This window comes from Microcaecilia unicolor, chromosome 1, assembly GCF_901765095.1.
Source record: "Microcaecilia unicolor chromosome 1, aMicUni1.1, whole genome shotgun sequence".
In the NCBI taxonomy this organism is placed as follows: Eukaryota; Metazoa; Chordata; class Amphibia; order Gymnophiona; family Siphonopidae; genus Microcaecilia; species Microcaecilia unicolor.
Genome location: NC_044031.1, coordinates 768113897 through 768141307, shown reverse-complemented (window position 1 = coordinate 768141307; position 27411 = coordinate 768113897). Strand labels below are relative to the sequence as shown.

The 27411-nt window shown below is 44.3% G+C and overlaps 1 protein-coding gene across 1 annotated transcript in view; it reads left to right on the top strand.

The window, feature by feature from the left end:
- ANP32A (acidic nuclear phosphoprotein 32 family member A) overlaps window positions 1–4092 on the top strand; it is a 107736-nt gene extending 103644 nt beyond the window's left edge. The window contains exon 7 of the mRNA XM_030189812.1: window positions 3916–4092. Coding sequence (XP_030045672.1) covers window positions 3916–3977 — 62 coding nt within the window. The 3' untranslated portion in view covers window positions 3978–4092. The remainder of the gene's footprint in view (window positions 1–3915) is intronic.
- The last annotated feature ends 23319 nt before the right edge of the window (window positions 4093–27411 follow it).

Sequence of the window (27411 nt, the reverse complement as noted above, 5' to 3'; positions counted from 1 at the left end):
GCGGAAGTAATCAGCCAGTGATTGAGGAGAGAGTGAGGGGGGGGTTAAAAAACCCCTAATCCAGTCTATAAAATAATGAATGGATTGGAATGGGTAGAAGTGAATTGCTTATTTACTCTTTCCAAAAATACTAGGCCTAGGGGGCACGCAATGAAACAACAAAGTAGTAAATTTAAAACGAATCGGAGAAAATATTTCTTCATTCAACAAGTAATTAAACTCTGGAATTCGTTGCCAGAGAATGTAGTAAAAGCAGTTAGCGGGGTTTAAAAAAGGTTTGGATAGCTTCCTTAAAAAAAAAAATCTATACGCCATTATTAAAATGGACTTGGGGAAAATCCACTTCTTATTTCTAGGATAAGCAGCATAAAATGTATTGTACTGTTTTAGGATCTTGCCAGGTACTTCTGAACTGGATTGGCCACTGTTGGAAACAGGATGCTGGGCTTGTTGGACCTTGAATCTGTCCCAGTATGGCAATACTTATGCACTTAATTGAAGACGACTGATACGATATCGAGGAAGACCAGAAGAAAGTTACAATAGTCAAGATGGGAAATAACCAAAGAATGTACCAGTAGATGGGAGGGACTGAACATCAAAAAGGGAATGAGCAGCTCGAGTGTACCAAAAAATATATATATTTCCGTACAGCATTCTTTATAATAGTTTCCACTATTGTTTCCAGCACTGATGTCAGGCTTACTGGTCTGTTAACTTCTCGGATCACCCCAGATCCCTTTTTAAAAATAGGTGTTACATTGCACCCTCCAGTCTTAACGACAAGTTACAGATCACTAATAGTTGATCAGCAATTTCGTACTGAGTTCTTTCAGTACCCTGGGTTGTATACCATCCGGTCCAGGTGATGTACTACTCTTTAATTTGTCGATTTTTGGCTCAATACATCTTCCTGGTTCATGAGATTTCTTTGTTCTACTGCGTTGTCCTCCATGAAAACCATCTCTGATAAAGGTTTTCAAGGGTGATGATGCAGAGGAACTTAAGGAAATCTAACAGGTTCAAAGAACTGGCAACTTATTCAATAATAATGGAGTAATACAGGAAAAGGAAAAGACACAGGCATAAATTAACAGTCACATAGATTTTACTGGGGGGGGGGGGGGGGGGGGGGGGGCTTTAAAGCTTTTCTTCATGAAATCACAAAGCTTATGTAGGTTGGCACCTGAGCAGTTTATCCATTACATACCTAGGCACCATTCTGTCTAATGTTTTAAAGCATACTACTAACTCTGTGTTAGCCAGGGGGCGTGTCAAGATGGCGACCTGACCACATTTGCTAACAGATCTGAGTCGTTTGCTGGCGTTTTCTTTCTCTAAGTTTCTTACCAGATGCCGCATACCAAAAGGAAGGGGATGGTAAAAGGCCAACTGCCGCTAGCCAGAACTTCGTCCTCAATCCAGCAGACGATCAATCGTTATTCGACGGGTCTCCCACAGACTACAGCTTTGAGAGCCAAAGGAGGAGCGATGGCTCTCTTAGGGATAGAAACAGCTTTATCACTGCCGGATCTTAATCCTCCACCGTGTCCTGTGCTCTTTGGGCGGGGAGCAGAGGATCCAGCTGGGATAGGAATCGACGGTAGCCGGACCTTGATCGGCAGTGCACCCCCCCAGACCGCAGAGGAAGTGATCTTAGAGCTTTCAGCTCCCGCGGAGGTCACGCTAAAGTCTATTTGGAAGGCTATTCAGGATTTAACAACAGCGGTAACAAAATCAACCCAGGATATGTCTCTTCTCATGAGTAAAATTGACACTTTAACTGAGTCATTAGAAAAGATTAAACAAGACTCTAAGAATCAAAATTAGCAAATGCAGCAAGAGGTTAATCAATTAAAGTCTATTACTGGAACAACAATTAAAGATAAAACTGATTTACAAGAAAATAGAGCAAATCGAAAATTACAACAGGCGATTAAATTTAAGGATTCTGAATTTTCCTATGGCTATGGGTATAACCTCGATAGATTTCTTTTAAAAATATTTGATGGAAATCCTGCAATATCTCTCAACGGCTATTCCTCCATTTAATAAGATGTATTATTTACCTAAAACGTTCACAGTCTGTGGAACCAACAAATTTATAGAATTTGCAGGTAAAGCAGGGACTAGAACAAGGAATTCAGGATATATCGGCCTTATTAGAAGATTCATTGTCTGAAGTAAATGAAAGACGGACTTTAATAGTTTCATTTGCATTTGAGCAAGATTTAAATTCAGTTATGAAGTTATATTTCAAGAACTCTTTAAAAACATTTTGTGGACAAAGAGTTTGGATTTTCCCCGGATGTGACCAAAACTACACAAGAGAGAAGAAAGCAATTTTTAACTCTTAGAGAAGAGGCTAGGGCTTTGGGAGCAACATTTCTACTGGTTTATTCCTGTAAATGCCTTGTATGATTTCTGAGTATTAAATATGTATTCTTCGAACCAGAACAACTTCAGACTTTTTTGAATATGAAAAAGCTATCAAATAGACCGAAGGAGTGAATGATGGAAACAGATTAAGTAAAGAATATAATGGGAATTTAAGGCCAGGCCATTTACTATTTTCTTTTTTTTTTTCTTCTTCTTTGTTTTTTGATCTCCTCATCTGTAATCCACTCCCCACTAGTTAAGGATTTGTGGTCTAAGGAAGAGATGGACTATTTTATTTCTTGTATTTGTTTCATAAAATAATTTCTCTGTATTACTGTTTGCAAGTGAATCTTGTAATGATAACAAAATTGATAAATAAAATATTAAAAAACAAAAAGAATACTACTACCAAATTAAGCAGCACATGCTTAGCTATTGGTAATGAATGAAATGACCAAAGGATGTGGGGGGAGAGCATGATTTGTAGAACCTGCAGAGACTAAAACCTTAGCAGCAGCTGCATTTTGTACTTGACTGCAAATGCTTCATATTCCTATTCAACAAACCCACATATATAGAGCCTCCTATTAATCCAGTCACTTTATTGACCTGCCTCCTGATACAGTGAAAGCAAACAGGCCTCATGATGAACTTGAAGAGCTGCCATCTTAAGAGGTTCACTCCTTAATGTCCTTGTAGTACATATAAATGTTTGAGTAAACATCAGGGCCAGCACACACTTCACATTATATCAGTCAAATGTGCCAGACAATCATTATTTGTGCATTGTCATATTTTTGGAATATGGAGGGACGGAGTAGAGTGCTTATGTGTTGATAGTAGTATAGAAAATATGAAGCAGAAGCAGAACAATAGGAATGGATAGTATGGAGAAGGAAGTGGTAGAACCTTTTTGCACTCTTAACAAAAGTTGCTTTGAAGAATTTTTATTTAGAAGGGATATACTATTAGGGCCTAATGTACCTTTGAAATTTTCCCTCATTCATTGTAATGAATTGGTTTATCCAGCAAATGCAATGGCCAACCGCAAGGGTCCTCCCTATGATGTGTCTGTGCTAACTGTGCATGAGAATACCAAGAGCAATGAGTGTCTGTGCTAATTATTATTATTATTAATTACATTTGTACCCCGCACTTTCCCACACATAGGTTCGATGCGGCTTACATAGTAAATAGAATTACAAAGTCTTAAAGGAGAATGTTACAAGTTGTAAGCATAGTAGTAGTGGGGTTTTGAGGATATGTAAATTGAGCATGGAGAGGTAAACAAAGATAGGATGAGCAAAAGGAGAAGAGATTGGGAGGGGTAAGGAGTAGGAAGGACGGAGAGGAAGAGATTGAGGAATGAGCATAAGGAGATTGTGAGACATGGTCAAAGGTATAATAATCGTCGGGGCAGGAATCATGTGGGTGGGCTTAAAAAGTTAAGTTGGGTCATTAGGGTAAGCTTTCTTGAAGAGATCGGTCTTCAACATTTTTCTGAATGTTCTAATCCAGCCCCAATCTCTTTTTCAGAAGAAGAAAGGGGGCAAAAGAGAAAACGAGAACCTGAAGATGAGGGGGACGAAGATGATTAAAATGAAAAATGAATATTTTTCAAAACTTCTTATTGTAATTTGATTGGTTTTACTCTGTATTTTCCCCTTCCCTAAGACTTTTTTTTTTTTTTTGGTTGTTTCATTGCTGTGGGAATAAGAGACATGTACTGGGTGGGTGTGGGAATTCAAGGACTTTGCTGTGCAGCCACACTGCAAACTTATTTCTCCCCTTTGTCTTCAGTTGGTTCAGTTGTTATAAATGCAACAGTAAATATACACCAAGTGCGACTTTGTTCTCGTTGGAGTGGATAGTTTTGATATTGTTAAATAACAAAGAACACCTTTGACATGTGCACACAGAGTGAACACATGCTGATTGATATGTGAAGTAGGACCCCAGCTGTTAACATATTCTAGGCTTGATTTTTGTTTTGTTGGTTTTTTTTTTTTTTTTAATTTTCCAGATCTGAGGGAGCACAGCAGGGTCTCCCCAGTAATCATCTGCCTTTTTTGGTGAATGACTGCCATTTTCGGAGGTTGTTCCTTTGCTCTCTGCAAGCTCTGTAGGTGAGGCTTATTGCCATGTGTAAATACTGACCAAAAAAGGGGTTGTCTGTTTCCCATTATGTGCAGTGACTTTCCCTGTTGCTTTGGGTAGTTAAACCAATACTGAAAGTGGCAGTCATTAGCTGGAAAAAAACACAAAACATGTTCCTGGCAAAATAAATGATAAAATCAGAAAGAAGCTAGGAAGAGGTGTGTGAGCAGGACTTCAGTGTGTAGTGTATACTGGACCATGATGTGGCTTAGAGCAAGAAGCTGCTCCACACAAGATGTCTTTACACCCCTCCAAGCCATGATGAGCAGCTCCCTCACCTCCTTTTCCTTTACGTCATCACAGAATACTAATACAGAATTGTATTTTCTTACCTAGTGGAAGTCTGTAAAAGTGAAAAGCTGGAAATAACCAGTGATTCTATGGGTTTTCTTTTTGTTCCCTCAATGATTCTTCTTTTCTAGCCAAGATCTCATCTGTATAAAACATTTTGCAGCTGTTCTCCCCACCCCCTCCAGGAGAGCCAAAAGTTGTTTTATGTCTGTTTGTCATTGATAAATTTCAATAAATCTTTTTTATACACTTTTGTGTGGCTTATTTGAGTTTACATGGATCACCCTCTGTAAAGACACTTTGCCTTTCCAAACTTAAACCTTGCACTACTATTGTAGCTTGAGCCTCTACCTCTCCCACTCCAAGTCCCAAAAAACATGTGAGGGTCCACCTTCAACATTAGGTCTTCAAACTCTTTGCCCATCTCTTAGCAGAGAGCCCACAGCAGCCAATAATAGGGAACCTCAAGATAGCAAATTGAGGTCATGTGACACAAAACTGTTCAGTTTCTTTCATTGGATGGCTAGAGAATTAGATGCAAGTTCTGGTGTTGTATAATTTGATCTCAGCAAAGCTTTTGATACTGTTCTGCATAGGATACTTATCAATAAACCGAGCAGGTCCTAGGATGGAAGACTGGATAAGAAAGTGGTTGTGTAGTAGAGGCCTGGATAAGAAGATGGTTGCATAGTAGATAACAGAAGTTGGTGGTAAGTGGGGAAAATGGTTCGTTAGTGATGTGCCTCACGAATCTGTCTTCAGACCAAATTCTATTTAGTATTTTTGAGAGTTTGCAACGATGTGGATGCACCTAAGATAGTATGGAAAATAAGATGTGATTAAAAGTTAGAATGGGCAAATGCTTTGCAGTTAAGATTCAATTTTAAAAAATGTGAATCTTGCATTTAAGGTACAGAAATTTAAAGGTGAGATACCGATATGCAGAAACCAAGCGGCAATTCTTGATGTGTTGTCTGATTTCAAGATAACAAACCATTGTGATAAGACAGTGACCAGAGCTGGAGGCATGCAGGGGTGTATAGGGAGAGGTACAACCAGTAGAACAAAGGTAGTAATTCTTTTATACAACATTGGTGTAACCTCCGAGTATTATGTTCAGTTCTGGAGGCTGTACCCTTAAAAGGATACATAAGTAATGCCACACTGGGAAAAGACCAAGGGTCCATTCCTCAGCAACCCTCCAGACCGGTCAAGACGCTTGGGTTATGCATGCCTACCAGCAGAGGGAGACTCAGAACACTAACTTCAAACTGAGTACATATAACCTGTGCCTAGCCATCTATCTCCAGTATTTTCTCAGTCTCAGCAGAGGGTAGACATGCAGCCTGTGCAGCTTGTCCGGTCTGGTAGGATTTAGGTTCCTTGTTGTGAGATTAGTTAATTTTCAGTTGTTTTCTGGAGAACAGTGTTAATCCCTGTGCCTGGAATTCTGTGGTGTGCAAGGGGTTGGTAGGTCCGGTGGGGCCTGCCATTGTCCCCTCTGGGGTGTCCCAGACTGGCTCTCCCGTTTTGGGCAGCGTTGTGCCTCGGCTGCAGTGTTAATCCTGCAGCCTTGAGTGCCATACAGATTATAGCAGCAGGGCTCAAATAAAGTTTAAAAAAAAAAAAAAGCACACCTCGTGTGGAGAGCTGCAGGAGCTGCACTCTGGTGTTTCCGGAGTTGTTCAGTCGGTCTGGAAGAGCTGAGCCAGTAATTAAGCGCCGGTGAGTGTTTTTTCTTTTATTTTCGCCGGTTGTTGTAATCAGCTGTTTCTGAGGCGTCGTTGCCGGCTGTGTGCGCGTCGGGGTGTAGACGCGGCTGGCAGTCCCTGCCAGTTTTGTGGAGAGCCCAAGGCCCTATCCCTCGCGCCACCGGTGTTAGCGGCGGAGGTTCCTTCTGCTGGATCGCAGGAGGGTTGTGCGGCTCAGTTTGGCGCTTTAGCGGCGGTTCCGATTTTGGCGGGAACCGCCGCCATCTTGGATTTGGGTCTTTTGGGCGCTGAGACGGTCGTGGGGCCGCAGTCTCCCCCGATTTCGAGCCCCGCTGGGGGGGCAGCATGGGGTTCCCTCCGGAGTTTGTTTGGAGCTTGTTTCAGGCTTGGAAGGCGGGCCCATCGTGTGCGGAGTCCCTTAGTCCCGGGTTGGGGGGGGCTACCGCTAAAAGACCACGGGTGGAGTGGTCTGAAGATGTAGAGGTTTTTTTCTCCTCCGGACTCTGAGGGCGATTTTAGCCCCCTGGAAGAGGAGGAGGGGTCGGCTGCAGGTCAGGATGGGGACCTGACTTTGCCAGGGGAAGACCCCTCGATGGTTCGGATTTTTCACAGGGATGAATTATCTGAACTCATTGAACAGGTGTCTGCCACTTTAAGGTTTGATCCTGTGGCAGCTCCCATTGGGGATGGGAAGCAGGTGGATCCTTTGGTTAAGGGGATCAGGCGGGTCTCTCGCTCTTTTCCTATGAATGCGGACTTGAGAGATATGATCACGCAGGAGTGGCATTCGCCGGAGGCTCAATGTAAGGTGGCTCGGGCTATGACCAAGCTCTATCCTCTTCCTCAGGAGGACAGAGATTCTCTCAGGCCCCCAACAGTAGATGCCGTGGTGACGGCAGTGACTAAGGCTACTGCTATTCCAGTGGATGGGGGGGCCGCGTTGCGGGACCCTCAGGATAGGAAATTGGAGACCTTCCTAAAGCGGAGTTTTGATCTGTTTGCCTTGGTGCTGCAAGCGTCTGTTTGTGGAGGTCTGGTGGCTCGGGCTTGTTTTCGCTGGGGTGAGAGGCTCCTGGATAGCCCGCAGGCTGATAGGGCTTCTCTTGTTCAAGATCTGGCCAAGTTGGAGATGGGGTCGTCTTTCTTGGCAGATGCGCTGTACGATTTGTTGAGGGCGTCTGCTAAGAACATGACCTTTGCGGTGGCGGCTCGGCGGGCCCTGTGGTTGCGGGGCTGGGTGGCCGATGCCGCTTCCAAGGCTAAACTTTGTTCCCTTCCTTTTAAAGGCTCTTTGCTTTTCGGGGAGGAATTGGATAAGTTAGTGAAGGGTCTTGGTGATGCTAAGGCCCCTCGGCTTCCTGAGCTTCGTCCCAAGGTGTCTAAGGGGGCTGCGGGGCGGTTTCAGGAGGCTCGGCGGTATCGGCCCGGTAGGTCTGGGGGGAATAGGGGTCGGTTTTGCCAGAGAACCCAGTCCTTTCGAGGTGGCCGTCGCGGGGGTCGAGGCTCCTCTTCGGGAGCGTCCGGTACGTCCCGTGTGTCTCGATGATGGTTTGGGGACCCAGCCTCTGGTTCGCGTGGGGGCTCGCTTACGCTTGTTTTACCAGAGGTGGGTCCAGATCACGTCAAACCAGTGGGTGCTGCAGATAGTGCAAGACGGGTACGCCCTAGAATTCGACAGTCCCCTTTCCGATTTCTTTCTCGTGTCTCCCTGTCATTCAAGATGCAAGGCAAGAGCAGTGCGGGCCACTCTGTTGCGTCTAATCGGTTTAGGGGCGGTGGTACCTGTTCCCATGTTAGAAAGAGGTACGGGCTGTTACTCCATTTACTTCGTGGTGCCCAAGAAGGAAGAAGGTTCCTTCCGGCCCATTTTAGACCTCAAGAAGGTCAATGCAGCCCTAAAGGTTCCCTCCTTTCGGATGGAGACGTTATGCTCAGTTATTGTAGCGGTGCAAGAAGGAGAGTTTCTGACTTCTTTAGACCTGACAGAGGCTTACTTACACATCCCCATTCTAGAGGCGCACCAGCGTTTTCTTTGCTTTGTGGTCTTAGGGAGACATTTTCAGTTTTGTGCGCTTCCATTCGGCCTGGCGAATGCGCCTCGCACCTTTTCCAAGGTGATGGTGGTGGTGGCGGCGGCGCTGCGCTTGCAGGGCATTTTGGTTCATCCGTATCTGGACGATTGGTTGATTCGGGCCAAATCAAGGTCAGAGAGCGAGGAGGCCACCGGCCGTGTGGTGACCTTCTTGCAGTCGCTGGGTTGGGTGGTCAATCTGGCAAAGTGTCACCTGGTGCCTTCCCAGTCCCTGGAGTATCTGGGAGTTCGCTTCGACACGAAGAAGGGCCGGGTGTTTTTGACAGCTCCTCGCATCTCCAAGCTGCAGGGACAGATCCGTCAGCTCCGAGCGCAGAGGGCGCCTTCGGCTCGGGCGTATCTTCAGGTGTTGGGTCTGATGGCAGCAACAATAGAGGTGGTTCCTTGGGCCAGGGCCCATATGAGAGAATTTCAGAGAGCTTTGTTGTCTCGTTGGTCTCCTCAGTCTCAGGGCCTGGAGGAGAGTTTCCCTCTGTCGGGGGTTGCCCGTCGCAGCCTTCGCTGGTGGCTTCACTCTCCGAATCTAGCGAAGGGCATGCCGCTGGACACTCCCAATTGGACGGTGCTGACCACGGATGCGAGTCTCTCGGGCTGGGGAGCGCATTGCCTGGGTCAGGTAGCCCAAGGACGTTGGACGTTGGAGGAAGCATCTTGGTCCATCAATCGCCTGGAGACTCGAGCAATTCGGTTGGCTCTTCGGACCTTTCAGAGCCTGCTAGAAGGCAAGGCAGTCAGGGTTCTTTCCGACAATGCCACGGCCGTCGCATATGTAAATTGGCAGGGGGGAACGAAGAGCCAAGCCTTAGCTGTGGAGGCGGCGGAGTTAATGTTGTGGGCAGAAGCTCATCTTCAGGGTCTCTCGGCAGGCCACGTGGCAGGGGTGGACAACGTGAGCGCGGATTTTCTAAGCAGGCACACGTTAGACCCCGGAGAGTGGTCCCTCCATCCCTCAGTGTTCAATCGACTGGTGTTGGAGTGGGGTCGGCCGGTGCTGGATCTCATGGCATCGGCCGACAAATCTCAGGTCTCTCGCTTCTTCAGTCGTCGAAGAGATCCTCGGGCTGAGGGCATCGACGCGTTAGTGCTCCCGTGGCCGACTCAACAGTTGCTCTATGTATTCCCACCGTGGCCTCTGGTGGGCCGCGTGGTGCAGCGGATCGGGCGCCGTGCAGGTCTGGTGGTTCTGATTGCGCCCAATTGGCCTCGGCGTCCGTGGTACGGAGACCTGGTTCGGTTATTAGTGCAGGCTCCGATTCCGTTGGGGCCCGGGGTGAGATTGGTTCAGGGGCCGATCGAGATGGCCGACCCTTCTCCATTCTCGCTTACGGCTCTTGAGAGGCTCAGATTAAGGAAGAAAGGTTTTTCAGCCAGGGTAATTGATACCATGTTGCGTTCTCGTAAGAGGTCTACTTCTTTGGCTTATGTGCGGGTGTGGCGCATTTTCGAGAACTGGTGTCAAGAGAGGGATTATGTTCCTCTACGTGTTTCGATTGCGGAAGTTTTGGAGTTCCTGCAGGACGGTCTTGACAGGGGGCTCTCGCTCTCTTCCCTGAAAGTGCAGGTTTCAACGTTGTCTTGTTTCCGTGGAAAGATTCAGGGGATTTCCTTGGCGGCTTCGCCGGACGTGGGGCGGTTCTTGAAAGCTGTCAAGTTGCTTCGTCCGCCTCGTTGTCCGATGGTTCCGCCTTGGGATTTGAATTTGGTCTTGGAGGCTCTGGTAGGCCCTCCGTTTGAACCATTGACTTCCATCTTGTGTAAAGATCTTACTTTAAAGACAGTGTTTCTGGTGGCCATTGCTTCGGTGCGTAGAATTTCGGAGCTACAGGCTTTGTCTTGTAGAGAGCCTTTTCTCTCCTTTGCTAAGGAGAAAGTGACTTTGCGGACAGTTCCTTCGTTTGTTCCTAAGGTGGTATCCTCCTTTCATGTAAATCAGGTGATTTCGTTACCAGTGTTGGGGGATAGGCTAAGTTGGATGTTCGACGCATTTTGCGGTCGTATTTGAGCAGAACGCAGGACTTTTGAGCGTCGGATCGTTTGTTCATTTTGTTTGAAGGCCTCAGAAAGGGTGAAGCGGCTTCCAAGGCTACTCTGGCTAGATGGTTGAAGGAGACTATTGCCTCGGCGTATTTGTTGAAGCGTCGGGCAGTTCCCTCTGTACTAAAGGCACACTCTACTCGGGGGGGGGGGGGGTAGCCGCCTCTTGGGCGGAAAGTAGTTTTATTCCTCCGCAGGACATTTGTAAGGTGGCGGCGTGGTCGTCCATTCATTCTTTTGTAAAGCATTATAGAATTGATGTGCAGGCAAAAGAGGATGCTCGGTTTGGAGCGGCTGTGTTGTCTTCTGCTTTTCGTGGGTCCCACCCTTAATGTGTCTACTGCTTTGGTACTTCCCAAGCGTCTTGACCGGTCTGGAGGTTGCTGAGGAAGGTGAAATTAGGCCTTACCTGCTAATTTTCTTTCCTCTAGACCCTCCAGACCGGTCAAGAGCCCGCCCTGTCTCTTATCAGAAGTAGAAGTATTTTTCAGCCGTGTCGATTATCAGAAGTATTTTGAGCCGTGTTCTGCTATGACTGTTCATTTTATGTTCAGTATGGTCGGAGAACTTTCTTTGACTCTAATATTCTACAGAGTGGGATGCCTGGGCGTTTCATCTGTTTAAGCACACTGTTGGTGTTTAACTATTAGTTTTCCAGGTACAGGGGTTCTATTAGTTTCAGAGTTACTGTTCCAGGGATTTGTTTCTCTGCTTTGCTAAGTGTATACTGGAGATAGATGGCTAGGCACAGGTTATATGTACTCAGTTTGAAGTTAGTGTTCTCAGTCTCCCTCTGCTGGTAGGCATGCATAACACAAGTGTCTTGACCGGTCTGGAGGGTCTAGAGGAAAGAAAATTAGCAGGTAAGGCCTAATTTCACCTTGAGCCCAGCATCCTGTCCACGACAGTGGCCAATCCAGAAGAGGTGGAAGCAGTCTAGAAAGGTGCAAAAATGTTCAGAGTCTACACCAAAATCTCTTAAGAAGAGACAAATTGTCTAAACCTTTTTTTAAACCCAGCTACATTAACTGCTTTTGCCACTTGCTCCAGCAATGTGTTCCAGAGCATACCTGTATGTTGAGTGAAAAAGTATTTTCACTTGTTTTAAATGTGCTACTATGGGACTCATTTTCGAAGGAGAAAAATGTTTAAAAAGTGGCATTTGGACGTCTTGCTTGCCTGATAGAATGGGATAAAAGATGCAAAAGCATACTAGATGAAATTGCATTCTTATGAACAAGAACCTCATGCAAGCGTAACTTGACACCATGGTTCAACGATGAACTGAAAAAGCTAAAAACACAATCCAGGAAACTCGAACGAGCATGGAGTAAAACAAAAGATGAACATACACTCAACACATGGAACCAAATACAAAGAAAATACAAATACAGTGGGGGAAATAAGTATTTGATCCCTTGCTGATTTTGTAAGTTTGCCCACTGACAAAGACATGAGCAGCCCATAATTGAAGGGTAGGTTATTGGTAACAGTGAGAGATAGCACATCAGAAATTAAATCCGGAAAATCACATTGTGGAAAGTATATGAATTTATTTGCATTCTGCAGAGGGAAATAAGTATTTGATCCCCCACCAACCAGTAAGAGATCTGGCCCCTACAGACCAGGTAGATGCTCCAAATCAACTCGTTACCTGCATGACAGACAGCTGTCGGCAATGGTCACCTGTATGAAAGACACCTGTCCACAGACTCAGTGAATCAGTCAGACTCTAACCTCTACAAAATGGCCAAGAGCAAGGAGCTGTCTAAGGATGTCAGGGACAAGATCATACACCTGCACAAGGCTGGAATGGGCTACAAAACCATCAGTAAGACGCTGGGCGAGAAGGAGACAACTGTTGGTGCCATAGTAAGAAAATGGAAGAAGTACAAAATGACTGTCAATCGACAAAGATCTGGGGCTCCACGCAAAATCTCACCTCGTGGGGTATCCTTGATCATGAGGAAGGTTAGAAATCAGCCTACAACTACAAGGGGGGAACTTGTCAATGATCTCAAGGCAGCTGGGACCACTGTCACCACGAAAACCATTGGTAACACATTACGACATAACGGATTGCAATCCTGCAGTGCCCGCAAGGTCCCCCTGCTCCGGAAGGCACATGTGACGGCCCGTCTGAAGTTTGCCAGTGAACACCTGGATGATGCCGAGAGTGATTGGGAGAAGGTGCTGTGGTCAGATGAGACAAAAATTGAGCTCTTTGGCATGAACTCAACTCGCCGTGTTTGGAGGAAGAGAAATGCTGCCTATGACCCAAAGAACACCGTCCCCACTGTCAAGCATGGAGGTGGAAATGTTATGTTTTGGGGGTGTTTCTCTGCTAAGGGCACAGGACTACTTCACCGCATCAATGGGAGAATGGATGGGGCCATGTACCGTACAATTCTGAGTGACAACCTCCTTCCCTCCGCCAGGGCCTTAAAAATGGGTCGTGGCTGGGTCTTCCAGCACGACAATGACCCAAAACATACAGCCAAGGCAACAAAGGAGTGGCTCAGGAAGAAGCACATTAGGGTCATGGAGTGGCCTAGCCAGTCACCAGACCTTAATCCCATTGATAACTTATGGAGGGAGCTGAAGCTGCGAGTTGCCAAGCGACAGCCCAGAACTCTTAATGATTTAGAGATGATCTGCAAAGAGGAGTGGACCAAAATTCCTCCTGACATGTGTGCAAACCTCATCATCAACTACAGAAGACGTCTGACCGCTGTGCTTGCCAACAAGGGTTTTGCCACCAAGTATTAGGTCTTGTTTGCCAGAGGGATTAAATACTTATTTCCCTCTGCAGAATGCAAATAAATTCATATACTTTCCACAATGTGATTTTCCGGATTTAATTTGTGATGTGCTATCTCTCACTGTTACCAATAACCTACCCTTCAATTATGGGCTGCTCATGTCTTTGTCAGTGGGCAAACTTACAAAATCAGCAAGGGATCAAATACTTATTTCCCCCACTGTACATAATAAGACAGACCAAAAGATCATATTATGAAACCAAAATAGGGACAGATTACAAAGACACGAAGAAATTATACCAACTTGTGAACAAACTCCTAGACACCAACTTCGTCACTATCATGAATACAGACATCCCATCTGCAGATAAACTTGCGAAGTATTTCAATGAAAACATTGTAAACCTATGCAACACGCTACCTCAGAACAACACTGACATTGAAAACTTCGTTAATGAGTTGGACTCAACCATTGGAGAATACCCGGCAGACCGGACCTGGTTAAACTGCGCCCTCCTTACCATCGAAACAGTTACCCAGGTGATTAGTAGGTTCTCCAACACTCACTGTAAACTAGATACCTGTCCCAGCTACCTAATGAAATCCGCCCCATGACCGCTTCATAGCAGACCTCACATTCCACCTAAACTACATGTTTCAGCTAGGCCTCTTCCCTAAGGAAAATGGCAATATCCTACTCACCCCGACACCAAAAGACACCAAGTAAAAAACAAATGAAATCACTAACAACCATCCAGTAGCATCTATCCCGTTGGTGGTCAAACTGGTGGAAAGCATGGTAACGAAACAACTTACAGATTATATAAACAAATTCTCAATATTACATGAATCACAGTCAGGTTTTCGCCCCATCCACAGCACTGAAACAGTATTACTCTTCTAGCCAAATTCAAGCAGGAAATAGCAACAGGCAAAAACATCCTTCTCCTCCAATTCGACATGTCTAGTGCATTCAACATGGTAAACCATAATATATTAATAAGATTACTAGATAAGTTCAGGATTGGTGGAAACATACTTAGCTGGATCAAGGGCTTCCTAACCACAAGAACTTATAAAGTAAAATCAAATTCAAACATATCACCGTGGAAAGCAGACTGTGGAGTACCACAAGGATCACCACTATCACTGACCCTGTTCAACTTAATGATGACCCCACTTGCCAAGTCCTTATCCAACCAAGGCCTTAACCCTTTCATATATGCAGATGATGTCACAATATACATTCCTTACAAAACCAAACTGACAGAAGTCACCAATGAAATCAAGCTCAGCTTGAACATCATGGACTCATGGGCAAATGCATTTCAACTAAAACTCAATAAAGAACAAATGGCTAGAAATGTAAGGAGGGGCAACAAAAATTTCTTCAGGTATATTAGTGAAAGAAGGACTAAAAAGGGAATTGTGAGACTAAAAGATACAGCGAACCGCTATGTAGATAATGATGAAGAAAAAGCCAATTTACTAAATAGATACTTTTGTTCGGTTTTCACTGAAGAAAATCCTGGAGAAGGACCGCGAGGGACTGGCAAAAGTACACCTGAGAATGGAATGGATATAGCACCGTTCACGGAAGAGAGTGTGTATCAACAACTTGGAAAGCTAAAGGTGGACAAAGCCATGGGACCGGACGGGATCCACCCCAGAATATTGAGGGAGCTCAGAGAGGTCCTGGCGGGTCCTCTTAAAGATTTGTTTAATAAATCCTTGGAGACTGGAGAGGTTCCGAGGGACTGGAGAACGGCGGAGGTGGTACCTCTTCACAAAAGTGGTGATAGGGAAGAAGCTGGAAACTACAGGCTGGTAAGCCTCACTTCGGTTATTGGAAAAGTAATGGAAGCCATGCTGAAGGAAAGGATAGTGAATTTCCTAGAAGCCAACAAGCTGCAAGATCCGAGACAACATGGTTTTACCAGAGGGAAATCGTGCCAAACGAATCTCATTGAATTCTTTGATTGGATAACTGGAGAATTTAATCATCGACGTGCTATAGACATAATCTACTTAGATTTTAGCAAAGCTTTTGACACGGTTCCTCACAGGAGGCTCTTAAATAAACTAGATGGGCTGAAGATAGGTCCCGAAGTGGTGAACTGGATTAGGAACTGGTTGACAGATGACAGAGGGTGGTGGTGAATGGAGTTCGCTCGGAGGAGGGAAAGGTGAGTAGCGGCGTGCCTCAGGGATCGGTGCTGGGGCCGATTCTGTTCAATATATTTGTGAGTGACATTGCCGAAGGGTTAGAAGGTAAAGTTTGCCTATTTGCAGATGATACTAAGATTTGCAACAGAGTGGATGCCCGGGAAGGAGTGGAAAGCATGAAAAGGGATCTGAGGAAGCTAGAAGAATGGTCTGAGGTTTGGCAATTAAAATTCAATGCGAAGAAATGCAAAGTGATGCATTTAGGGAGTAGAAACCCATGAGAGATGTATGTGTTAGGCGGGGAGAGTCTGATAGGTACTGAGGGGGAGAGGGATCTTGGGGTGATAGTATCCGAGGATCTGAAGGCGACGAAACAGTGTGACAAGGCGGTGGCCGTAGCGAGAAGGTTGCTAGGCTGTATAGAGAGAGGTGTGATCAGCAGAAGAAAGGAAGTGTTGATGCCTCTGTACAAGTCATTGGTGAGGCCCCACCTGGAGTATTGTGTTCAGTTTTGGAGGCCACACCTTGCGAAAGATGTTTAAAAAATGGAAGCGGTGCAAAGAAAAGCTACGAGAATGGTATGGGATTTGCGTTCCAAGACGTATGAGCAGAGACTTGCTGACCTGAACATGTATACCCTGGAGGAAAGGAGGAACAGGGGTGATATGATACAGACGTTCAAATACTTGAAAGGTATTAATCCGCAAACGAAACTTTTCCGGAGATACGAAGGCGGTAGAACGAGAGGACATGAAATGAGATTGAAGGGGGGCAGACTCAAAAAAGATGTCAGGAAGTATTTTTTCATGGAGAGGGTGGTGGATGCTTGGAATGCCCTCCCGCGGGAGGTGGTGGAGATGAAAACGGTAACGGAATTCAAACATGCATGGGATATGCATAAAGGAATCCTGTGCAGCAGGAATGAATCCTCAGAAGCTTAGCTGAAGTTGGGTGGCGGAGCAGGTGGGGGGAATAGGGGTTGGTGGTTGGGAGGCTAGGATAGGGGAGGGCAGACTTATACGGTCTGTACCAGAGCCGGTGATAGGAGACGGGACTGGTGGTTGGAAGGCGGGAAATACTGCTGGGCAGACTTATATGGTCTGTGCCCTGAAAAAGACAGGTACAAATTCAAGATATGAGTTTAACTTGGGTAGACTAGATGGACCATGCAGGTCTTTTTCTGCCGTCATCTACTATGTTACTATGTTACACATTGTCTCATCCTGTCATCCCAACACAGCACGGACAACCCCACTAGTATCAACATCTCAGATCACACCCTTCCTATCTCAAACAGCCTGAAAATCCTTGGCGTTACAATAGACCGTGTTTGCGCCTGTTCTTGCTGCCCGCAGAGTCCAATCAGGGGTAGCAGTACTACGCAGACAAATCCTCTCAACTGTTATCTTTAGAAACCAGACAGCTGGTTAAGGACTATTTACACTACAACAAGTAAAAACAAAAAGGAAAAAACCAAGAGAAGCTTCCTTTGGGGGAAAACACATGTTTATTCTTTATCCAGAATTAGGACAAAAAATAAGAAATAGAATAGATACAGATCAGAATAGGACAGAAATGAGAACATATACGGAAATGAAATTACAATGGAAAATTGGTCAGGGCAGTCCCTCAGTTCTCTGGCGTGAGTCCAAGAGCGCTACACACTGATCAGCCTCCTATCTGGCAGAGAAATATTATATAGGGTTTCTTTTCCCTTTCAATACAAAAGGAGCACAAGAAGGAGTAGGGTTTCTCTCACCCCCTTAATTAGCATCTTACAGTCAGTCAGGATCTCCTGTCAATAAAGAAATACATAGCATCTGTTTACATTTCCTTTGAAGACGCAGTTGGTTTCTTGTCCAAATGTTTTGGATATTATATCTCTTCTATTCATTTTTACAGCTTTTCTCACACAAGAATATATTTCTCAGTTAGTATTTTTCCTATATCCTTATTCTAAAAGTGGAGACAAGAGTTAAACTGTTTCCTTTCAGATGTGATATATTTCTCACCTGATAGCCCAGCCTCTGTGTTTATGTCATAACATGCCAGAACATAGTTTCTCTTGTTTTTCAAGGAAATGCATAATAAAGAAAGCTACAAAAAGCTCCAGTTGCCTAGCCCCAGTAGTCTGCTTCTCAGAGAAGTTCAATTGCCTCTCCTTTGTGAGATACAGTTTTGATCTTTTGTTTTAGACAGAAAGATGTAGAAAGAGTAATTCTCTCCTGGATTGAAGTAGCCTTACTTCAAAGGGCATGGGCAAGAATTCTGTCTCCTGAGCTCCCTGAGGCCTGACCATATTCAATGGGAGAGATCCTGGGCAATCAGGTTTAATTACCTGACTTGGCAAGAGGAGGGGTAGAGAGTAATTGCTATTCCAGCAAGCTTTTCCCATGATTAGAAAGAGAGAAACCTCCATTTCTCTCTGTCCAGAAATATGAGGAATTAATTCTTTTTTTTATTATTATTATTATTTTTATTTATCATTTTACTTAATTACATTCACATTTATCACATAAATGTAAGGAAATACAGAAATGAATATAAAAAGGAAAACATTTTCTCTCAACAATATATATTTACACAATTGTCCACAACTGGAAGATCCAAGATCAGGAAAACAATCTTAAAGAAAATAAGAAAAACTGAAAATGGTTAATCTTACACTTCACATTTTCTGAGGGAGGAAGGTTAATCGGTTATTGCAGCCGGTACAGTGGTAATTGAAGGAAGTTGCTGCAGAGCATTCTTCATCTGTTTCCACAAACTCTTATAATTTCTTAGGTTCAAACAAATAAGTAATAAGGAAATAAAACACTTACAAGGGAATCGCACTAGGAAGGTCCCACCTAGGGCAATGATTCCTGGCTTAAAAGCCAAGACTTCACACCTCCCAGTCTGCGATTCCCTTGATGTGTCAGGAAATATATGCATCTTTGAACCCAAAAAACTATCAACCATGTATCGGAAATACAATTTCAAAACATTGTTCCTATCTAAATCAAAGACGAAAGTCTCACTAATAATATAACTCTATCTATAACTTCTGAATTTTCCAAAATGTCGGTTAAACTTACATCTCTTTTCTCTGATAAAGAAGATTTTAAAGGAAATATAATTTTAGTCACCAAAAGGTGGCTATCAAAAGGTATTAGCAAAGTATCAGAGAAATATTTCTTCAAGAATTCAGTAGCTGATATATAGGATATTATAGGTAAATTTATCATTCTCAAGTTTTTTTCCCTTAATTGGTTCTCCAGAAATTCCAATTTTTACAAGAAAAATAACTATTCTTCATTACCAAATTGTCTGATTTTCATAGAGAAGCCATTTCCGTAATCAAAGTCTCTATTTTTATATCTTGGACTTCCACTTTGTTAGATAAGTATTAATATAAATTCTTTAACTCACATAGTGAAAAATTTTAAACATCTGAAGAAGAGAGTTATTCACATTCTGCTGCAGTTCCTATAGTACGTCCATTATGACATTATTGGCTTCACCAAGTCCAATTTCTCCACAGAAACCGCTCCAGATATCTTCGGGGGGAAGAGCTCACTCTCCAATCCCCCAGTTGGTTTATTATCCGAGTTGATGCTGCGCCAGGACCTCCTTGGGTCACGTGAAAATCCTAACCCACTTCAGGCGTTTCCATTATTGACCTCCATAGCGAAGCATTACTATTTCCGGGTCTTGGAGGGGTCGTGCCAACAGGGGGACTCAAAGTCACTCCCTCCACTGAGATTCGGCAATAAAGCCTTGCTGTTCCCCGAAGCAAGAACCGATATCCCCGACGTTATGACCCCGAATCTCTCCAAAATAGACTGAGAAGTGGTGGGAACCTCAGCCGTGTTCGAGGAGGACAGCACCACGGCTTTGCCTTTTCTCTTCCCCATTCTCTGGGAAGCGAACCCTTTTCTTCAGGCATTCTGGTCTAAAATGGGAACTCAACTAGCGTACGTCCTCCCTCAACGCCATCTTGGATCCTCCAGGTTGGGACACTCTTTGGTTTCTCCTCAGAGGCCTGTCTGATATGGGTAACCCTACAGCATAGCCCTCTGAGTCATTGAAACACGGAAGCCCCTCCACCACTTACAAGGTGGTGTCCCTTCGGAGGGGGGAATTAATTCTGTATATTAAATAATTGGAGGTCTTCCGCCTCCTACAACAACTTAACACTAGAGAGCCAAGTGGCATCCACAACAAAGAAAATGTTCCACTCAATGTGGAAACTCAAACGCGTGAAGCAATTCTTCCTGAGGGAAACATTTCGCAACCTGATTCAATCAATGGTACTAAGCCGTGTAGACTACTGCAATGGAATTTATGGGGGATGTAAAGAACAAACCTTAAAGAAACTTCAGACCGCTCAAAACACGGCAGCTAGGCTTATATTTGGAAAAACGCGATTTGAAAGCACAAAACCCCATCACGAAAAACTACACTGGCTCCTAATCAAGAAAGCATCGCCTTCAAAATCTTAACCCTAGTTCACAAAATCATCTACGGTGAAGCCCCGAGATACATTACAGACTTGATCAATTTACCAATTAGAAACACATCCGAATCAACACGAACTTATCTAAATTTGCACTACCCAAGCTGCAAAGGACTTAAATACAAATCAACTTACGCAACCAGTTTTTCCTACATAAGCACACAACTGTGGAATGCATTACCAAAAGCCTTGAAAACGACGTACGACCACCTAAACTTCTGAAAATCACTAAAAACTAACCTGTTTAAAAAGGCATACCCTACCGATCCAACTTAAATGCCTGATCTCTGGAACACAACAAAACTAAAGAACGTAATGGACATAACACAATTCTTCCATTCTACAATTCCCTAATGTGGTTGTACCACATGAACTTTATCTTACCACAACATCACTTTATATTTGTTCACACCGGAGTCTGCAAACGCCTCTCCGGTATGATGTAAACCACATTGAGCCTACAAATAGGTGGGAAAATGTGGGATACAAATGTAACAAATAAAATAAAAATAAATAAAAGAGATGTCAGTCCTCTGTAACAGCTTTAAGCATAAACATGCACCATCTGCTGGCCAAACAGGAGAAATACACTTCAGACATACACAAAAATATCCATTTTACAGGCTTAAAACACACTATTTCTTCACACCTCTCCACTTCAGAGAGGGACTCCAGACTGCGGCCTCCACAGACCACTGATCAGTCCAGTGTCAGGGTAGTTCTTGCTAGTTAGCCACGGTTAAAAATCAGCCATTCAGCCAAAGTGAAATATTAGCTTCTTTTCAAAATCTGAGAAAAAAAGGTTTAATTTTTAATACCAGACTCTTCACATACTTACAAATAAGGCACTCTGTAGACAGTTCATTGAGGCATCATGCCAATTTTTTTCATATTGAAAAAATAGAGGGTATTTTCTTTTACTCTTGAGAGGATCATAGATTTTGTTCATCCATTGTGAAAGTTTTAAGGAAAATCTTTAACCACTAGATGGCAAGGTGGTCCAAAAAAATAACAAGCACAACTCGAGATAGAAAGCAATTTTAAAAATCTTAACCTAGTTACAGAAATTTGAGGAGTCCTTTTACAAAGCCGCAATAAGAGTTGGTCTGCGATAGTGTGGGCGCATCTTATAGGTGTGCGCTGAGCCAGTTTGTATTGCGGCTGGGGAAAAAAAGCTATTTTTAATGGGCCTGAGCTAATATTACATAAGTACATAAGTATTGCCATACTGGGAAAGACCAAAGGTCCATCAAGCCCAGCATCCTGTTTCCAACAGTGGCCAATCCAGGTCACAAATACCTGGCAAGATCCCAAAAAAGTACAAAACATTTTATACTGCTTATCCCAGAAATAGTGGATTTTCCCCAAGTCCATTTAATAATGGTCTATGGACTTTTCCTTTAGGAAGCCATCCAAACCTTTTTTAAACTCCGCTAAGCTAACCACCTTTACCACATTCTCTGGAAACGAATTCCAGAGTTTAATTACATGTTGAGTGAAGAAAACTTTTCTCCAATTCGTTTTAAATTTACTACATTGTAGCTTCATCGCATGCCCCCTAGTCCTAGTATTTTTGGAAAGCGTAAACAGACGCTTCACATCTACCCGTTCAACTCCACTCATTATTTTATAGACCTCTATCATATCTCCCCTCAGCCGCCTTTTCTCCAAGCTGAAGAGCCCTAGCCGCTTTAGCCTTTCCTCATAGGGAAGTCATCCCATCCCCTTTATCATTTCCGTCACCTCTGCACCTTTTCTAATTCCACTATATCTTTTTTGAGATGCGCTGACCAGAATTGAACACAATATTCGAGGTGCGGTCGCACCATGGAGCGATACAAAGGCATTATAACATCCTCATTTTTGATTTCCATTCCTTTCTTAATAATACCTAACATTCTATTTGCTTTCTTAGCTGCAGCAACACACTGAGCAGAAGGTTTCAATGCATCATCAACGACGACACCCAGATCCCTTTCCTGGTCCGCGACTCCCAACGTGGAACCCTGCATGGCATAGCTATAATTCGGGTTCCTCCCTCCGACATGCATCACTCTGCACTTGCTCACATTAAACGTCATCTGCCATTTAGACGCCCAGTCTCCCAGTCTCGTAAGGTCCTCTTGTAATTTTTCACAATCCTCCCGCGATTTAACGACTTTGAATAACTTTGTGTCATCAGCAAATTTAATTACCTCACTAGTTACTCCCATCTCTAGGTCATTTATAAATATGTTAAAAAGCAGCGGTCCGAGCACAGACCCCTGGGGAACCCCACTGGCTATCCTTCTCCATTGAGAATACTGACCATTTAACCCTACTCTCTGTTTTCTATCTTTTAACCAGTTTTTAATCCACAATAGAACACTACCTCCTATCCCATGACTCTCCAATTTCCTCTGGAGTCTCTCATGAGGTACTTTGTCAAACGCCTTCTGAAAATCCAGATACACAGTATCAACTGGCTCCCCTTTATCCACATGTTTCTTCACCCCTTCAAAGAAATGTAGTAGATTGGTGAGGCAAGATTTCACTTCACTAAATCCATGTTGACTTTGTCTTATTAATCCATGCTTTTGAATATGCTCTGTAATTTTGTTCTTAATAATAGTCTCTACCATTTTGCTAGTGCCTGCCTATTTATGGCCTGAGCCTTTACCTCCTCCCATTGACCTAGCAGTGAGGACTCATACGCTACCCACATGGTAACCATGCAGCATGCACCAACGGTGCGCTGCTGGTTACTGCCAGGAATGCCCCCGTGGTAGAAAATAGAAAATTATTTTCTACTGCGGGATTCAGCATGCACAAAACTTGGAATTATCGCCGGGTGCATGTGTTACCCTGGCAATAGTGCCAATTAGGCGCACGCTACCTGTGCATTAGCCCTCCTGCGCCTTTGTAAAAGAGCCTCATAGTGCTTTGATATCCATTACTAATAACTATACACTACAGATGGACTTTAACCCTTTAGTGTCCAATGTTCCCGTAATAAGCCATATTGGAACAGATTGATGGGAACATTGGACACTAAAGGGTTAAAGTGAATCTCTGCAACAAATATCTGAAATAAAGTGGGTAAACTCCAAGCAGAAATAGTGAACTTGTGAGAATACCAGGTATGTCCCAGTTATAAAAGGTAGGATGGGTGGTGGATATATGCAGAGTCTTCCAGAAATTCTACATGAAATAGGAAGAAAAACAATTTTTAGACAAGAAAGATCAAATGTAACACCTGCCAGCGAACCTTCTCCGGAGTAGTTCACACTTCCAGAAAGACATAACTTAACTCAAGACTTGCTCTTTTTCAGGAAGCAGGTGGAAACTTGGCTCTTTTTTTCCAAGCTTTTAATGGAAGTAGTAACTGACTAGCTAGTCACATACACTCAAGGACTAACACCAGCTGCCCATGCTGTAGTAGGACTCGCTTATCCACTCCTAACCTAGCTGAGATCATTTTCTTACACTTTTCTGACTCGTGTACAATTTATTCTTAAGTTAGTCACTCTTATTTTCTCTCTAACTTCTGCTATTCTCTCTGATCTGTCTATATCAGCATTTTTCAACCAGTGTGCCACAAACCTCCTTACCCGGCTTACTGTGATAAACAGCTGAGTCCATGGGAATCAAGGAGGTATGCTTAATTAGAGGACAGGAAAAAGGATGCGCATTATCCCCTTCAACTTCTAAGCAGCTTGTAGATCAAAGGAAATAACACAATTTGAAGTGCCTGTATACAAATGCTAGAAGCCTAAAAAATAAAATGGGAGCATTAGAATATATAGCACTAAATGATGAGGTAGATATAATAGGCATCTCAGAAATTTAGTGGAAAGAGGACGATCAATGGGACACTGTGTTAACGGTACAAATTGTATCGCAAACAGAGGATCAAATTGGAGAGGGGTTGCTCTATATGTTAAAGAGGGAATTGAGTCAAATAAAATAAACATTCCACATGATACAGATAGCGTGGAATCATTATGGATAGAAATTCCAAGTGTGATGGGAAGGAGTATTCTTGTAGGGATGTACTACCATCCGCCGGGACAGAACGAACAGATAAAGAAATGTTTACAGAGATTAGGAAAGCTGGCAAATTGGGCAATGCTATAATTGTGATTTCAATTACCCCGATATTGACTGGATAAATGTCACATCATGGAGTGCCAGGGAAAAAAAATTTCTAGATGTAATAAATGACTGCTTTTTGGAGGAGAGGTTGAGTGCAGCTACAGTACTGGAGGTACATGGTATCCTCTGTTACCATTGGTGGAAGTTCATGGTATCCCTGACATAGGCATCCCATATAAGAGGCTTGGAGAAGCTTAGCCTCTCCAGCCTCAAGCCGGATCTCCAAAAGTTTTAAACCCGGCAGCAGCTATAGCACATATCAGAGCACGGTGCTAGAACCCAGCTTAACACAGCAACCAGCAATTTAGGAAAGCTCCGGACCTGCTCTGCAGCAATTGCTGTCCCCTCCTCCTTTCCCTCATGCACTCCAGGCACTGTCTCGAGCTAGCATCAGGGCTGCTCCAGGTGCCAGAATCTCTCGCTGTCCTTCCCCGCGGTCCAATGGTGCTGCTAATTTGCCTTGATCACTGCCAGTAGAGGTACCACAATAATTAAAGTAGGCTGCCTCGGAGTTTTGTCTTTCCCTGCGATGCATCTCACCCTCCTCTTGTGCAACTTCCTGTTCTGCATGGGCAGGATGCAACATAGTGAAGCCAAGGCCCCCACCCACCCCAGCCCCATCCACTTTAGCCTCCCCAAACACCTGATCCACTGACTGCCTATATCTCCTGATCCAATTTCCCCCTCCCCCCTATCACCCTGATCTGATCCTCTGACCTCTCCTATACCTTCTATCTCCTTCTCAAATGCCCCTCACCCTAGTCAAAGCCTCTCCCACAAGTTGTCAAAGAAATTCTTCCCACCTCTCTTTCTACTCCTGGGATTTACTCAGTGGTGATCCTTGGTAGTCTAGTAGGGCAAAATGGGAACGGTGCCCCTCTACTCCAGTCATCTGACACTATGAAAAAAAATTGCCACCATGACCCCTAGAGGTCATCTCACAGTATACCACTAGGCAGCATCCTTCCATTCAGATGCCACCTAAGGTTAGTACCACAAGACTACTGATATGGGTCATCATGACCATTTTGTTTCCCAGAACCAGAAGGAGTGGAAGCAGAGGGGGACTGATACAGTCCTGACCCACTAAACTACCAGGGATCACCTCCCAGTATGTCTCGGAGGGTGAGGGGACAGTTTCTTTGACAACATGCAGGAGGGGCATTGGAGAGATAGGAGGAGTTAAGAAATCAGATTAGAGGAATTGGGGGGGGGGGGGTTGAGAGGGAGGATATGTGTAGGCGGAGCATTGCTGCAACAGATGTTCCTTGGTATTTGATTATGCTTGGCTCAGCACCACATTACATGTTGTGTGAGAGAGTGCGGGCACCTGTGCTGTTTGGCATTGCAGGTAATGGGATACCATGTGGTAAATGCAGGGCAGATATTTGATACACTCCCTCCCTGCATTTACCACACAGGCTTTACACTTACCCCACATTAATATGTGCTGTTAACATGTGGTAAAGCTTGTGTTGTGCAAATGAGGCAGGAATGCAACTGTCACGACTGTGGTCGTGACCCCTCTTTGACTCACCTTATTTCCCAATGGTCAGCTTCTGAGCTGGCTCCTGTCTGTTCTTTCACCTTGCATTGTTGTTTCTTTCATGTAGTGTTTCCACTTCCTGTGTGTTTCAAGCCTCACTTTGGTGTTCAGTGTGTTTCCTGCCTCTGTCCTGTAGTTGTGACATCATTAGTGAGGGCCATTATAAGGAAGTGGTGGACTTTCATTCAGGGCCTTTGCAATGCCAAAGGTCTCCAGCATTGCCTGTCTACAGCTTCAGCTCCAGTCCTGTCTGTTCCAGCATTGCCTGCCTACAGCTTCAGCTCTAGTCCTGCTGTTCCAGTCTTGTCTGTTCCAGCCCTGCCTGCCTACAGCTTCAGCGCCAGTCCTGCTGTTCCAGTCTTGTCTGTTCCAGCCCTGCCTGCCTACAGCTTCAGCTCCAGTCCTGTTGTTCCAGTCCTGTCTGTTCCAGCACTGCCTGCCTACAGCTTCAGCTCCATTCTTGCTTGTTAGTCCAGTCCTGGTTGGGGGGGTTTGACTCCTGCTGCCGCTCAACGACAGTAGGCCAAGGGCTCACGTTGTTCCAGAATCCGTGACTGTTTGTTTAGAGCCTGAGACTGTCGTGACAGCAACTAGGTTCAACTTCTCCCAGAACGAGCAAAAACATGTCTTTTATTGATGCAAATAAAGGAAGGACCTGACACTGTCCGTGTTTCGGCACATGTAAGCGTCTACATCAGGGGTCAAGTAATAAGCTCTGGACGGAAGCGCAGGTGTTCAACTCTGCACATATATGAGAATGATGAGTGTCAATGAATCAGAGCACTAACGCGAGTAGACCAACACTAGCAAAGATTGTAGAAACTAATCTTTTTTTGCTTCCATCCACAGCTTATTACTTGACCCCTGATGTAGGCGCTTACATAGTAACATAGTAGATGACGGCAGAAAAAGACCTGCGCGGTCCATCCAATCTGCCCAACAAGATAAACTCACATGTGCTACTATTTGTGTATACCTTACCTTGATTTGTACCTGTCCTTTTCCGGGCACAGACCGTATAAGTCTGCCCAGCACTATCCCCGCCTCCAAACCAGCAGTCCTGCCTACATGAGTCGAAACGGACCGTGTCGGGTCCTTCCTTTATTTGCATCAATAAAAGACTGTTGGACAATATCTCCAGTGGTGGGTTCGTCTTTGGTCAACCTCTACTTTTGCCTGCTGTGATTCTTTGTCGTAGAGGGATCCCCTGCTTTGTCCTTTGATTCTTTTAAATATTGACATTTTTTAGTTAAAAGGACTTAAAGGGTTGGCAGCAGGTGCCAACTGCATAAGACTTTTAAAACTTTATTTATTTCTGAAGCTTTCACACTGGATAGGGTTGTGGTTAGGGTTAAATTCAGCCGCTCCCCCTGGAACTTTAAGCCACACACCTGAATAATAGGTATCAGGTAAGTTTTCTGTTTCATGTTATATGTAGATATTGAGCCATTGGATTTAACTTTAAACAGATAAATTATACTTTTATGTGGCCAGCGACGTGTTGCTTTCAAAGGGGTCTTTATACTAAGGTGTGGTAATAGTAGCGCATGCTTATGGCAACTTCAAAGGGCTTCCTGTGGGATGCACTCAGGTGTCCTGTGCCACGTTCCTAATCTGTGCCCGCTAAAAAGTATTATTAA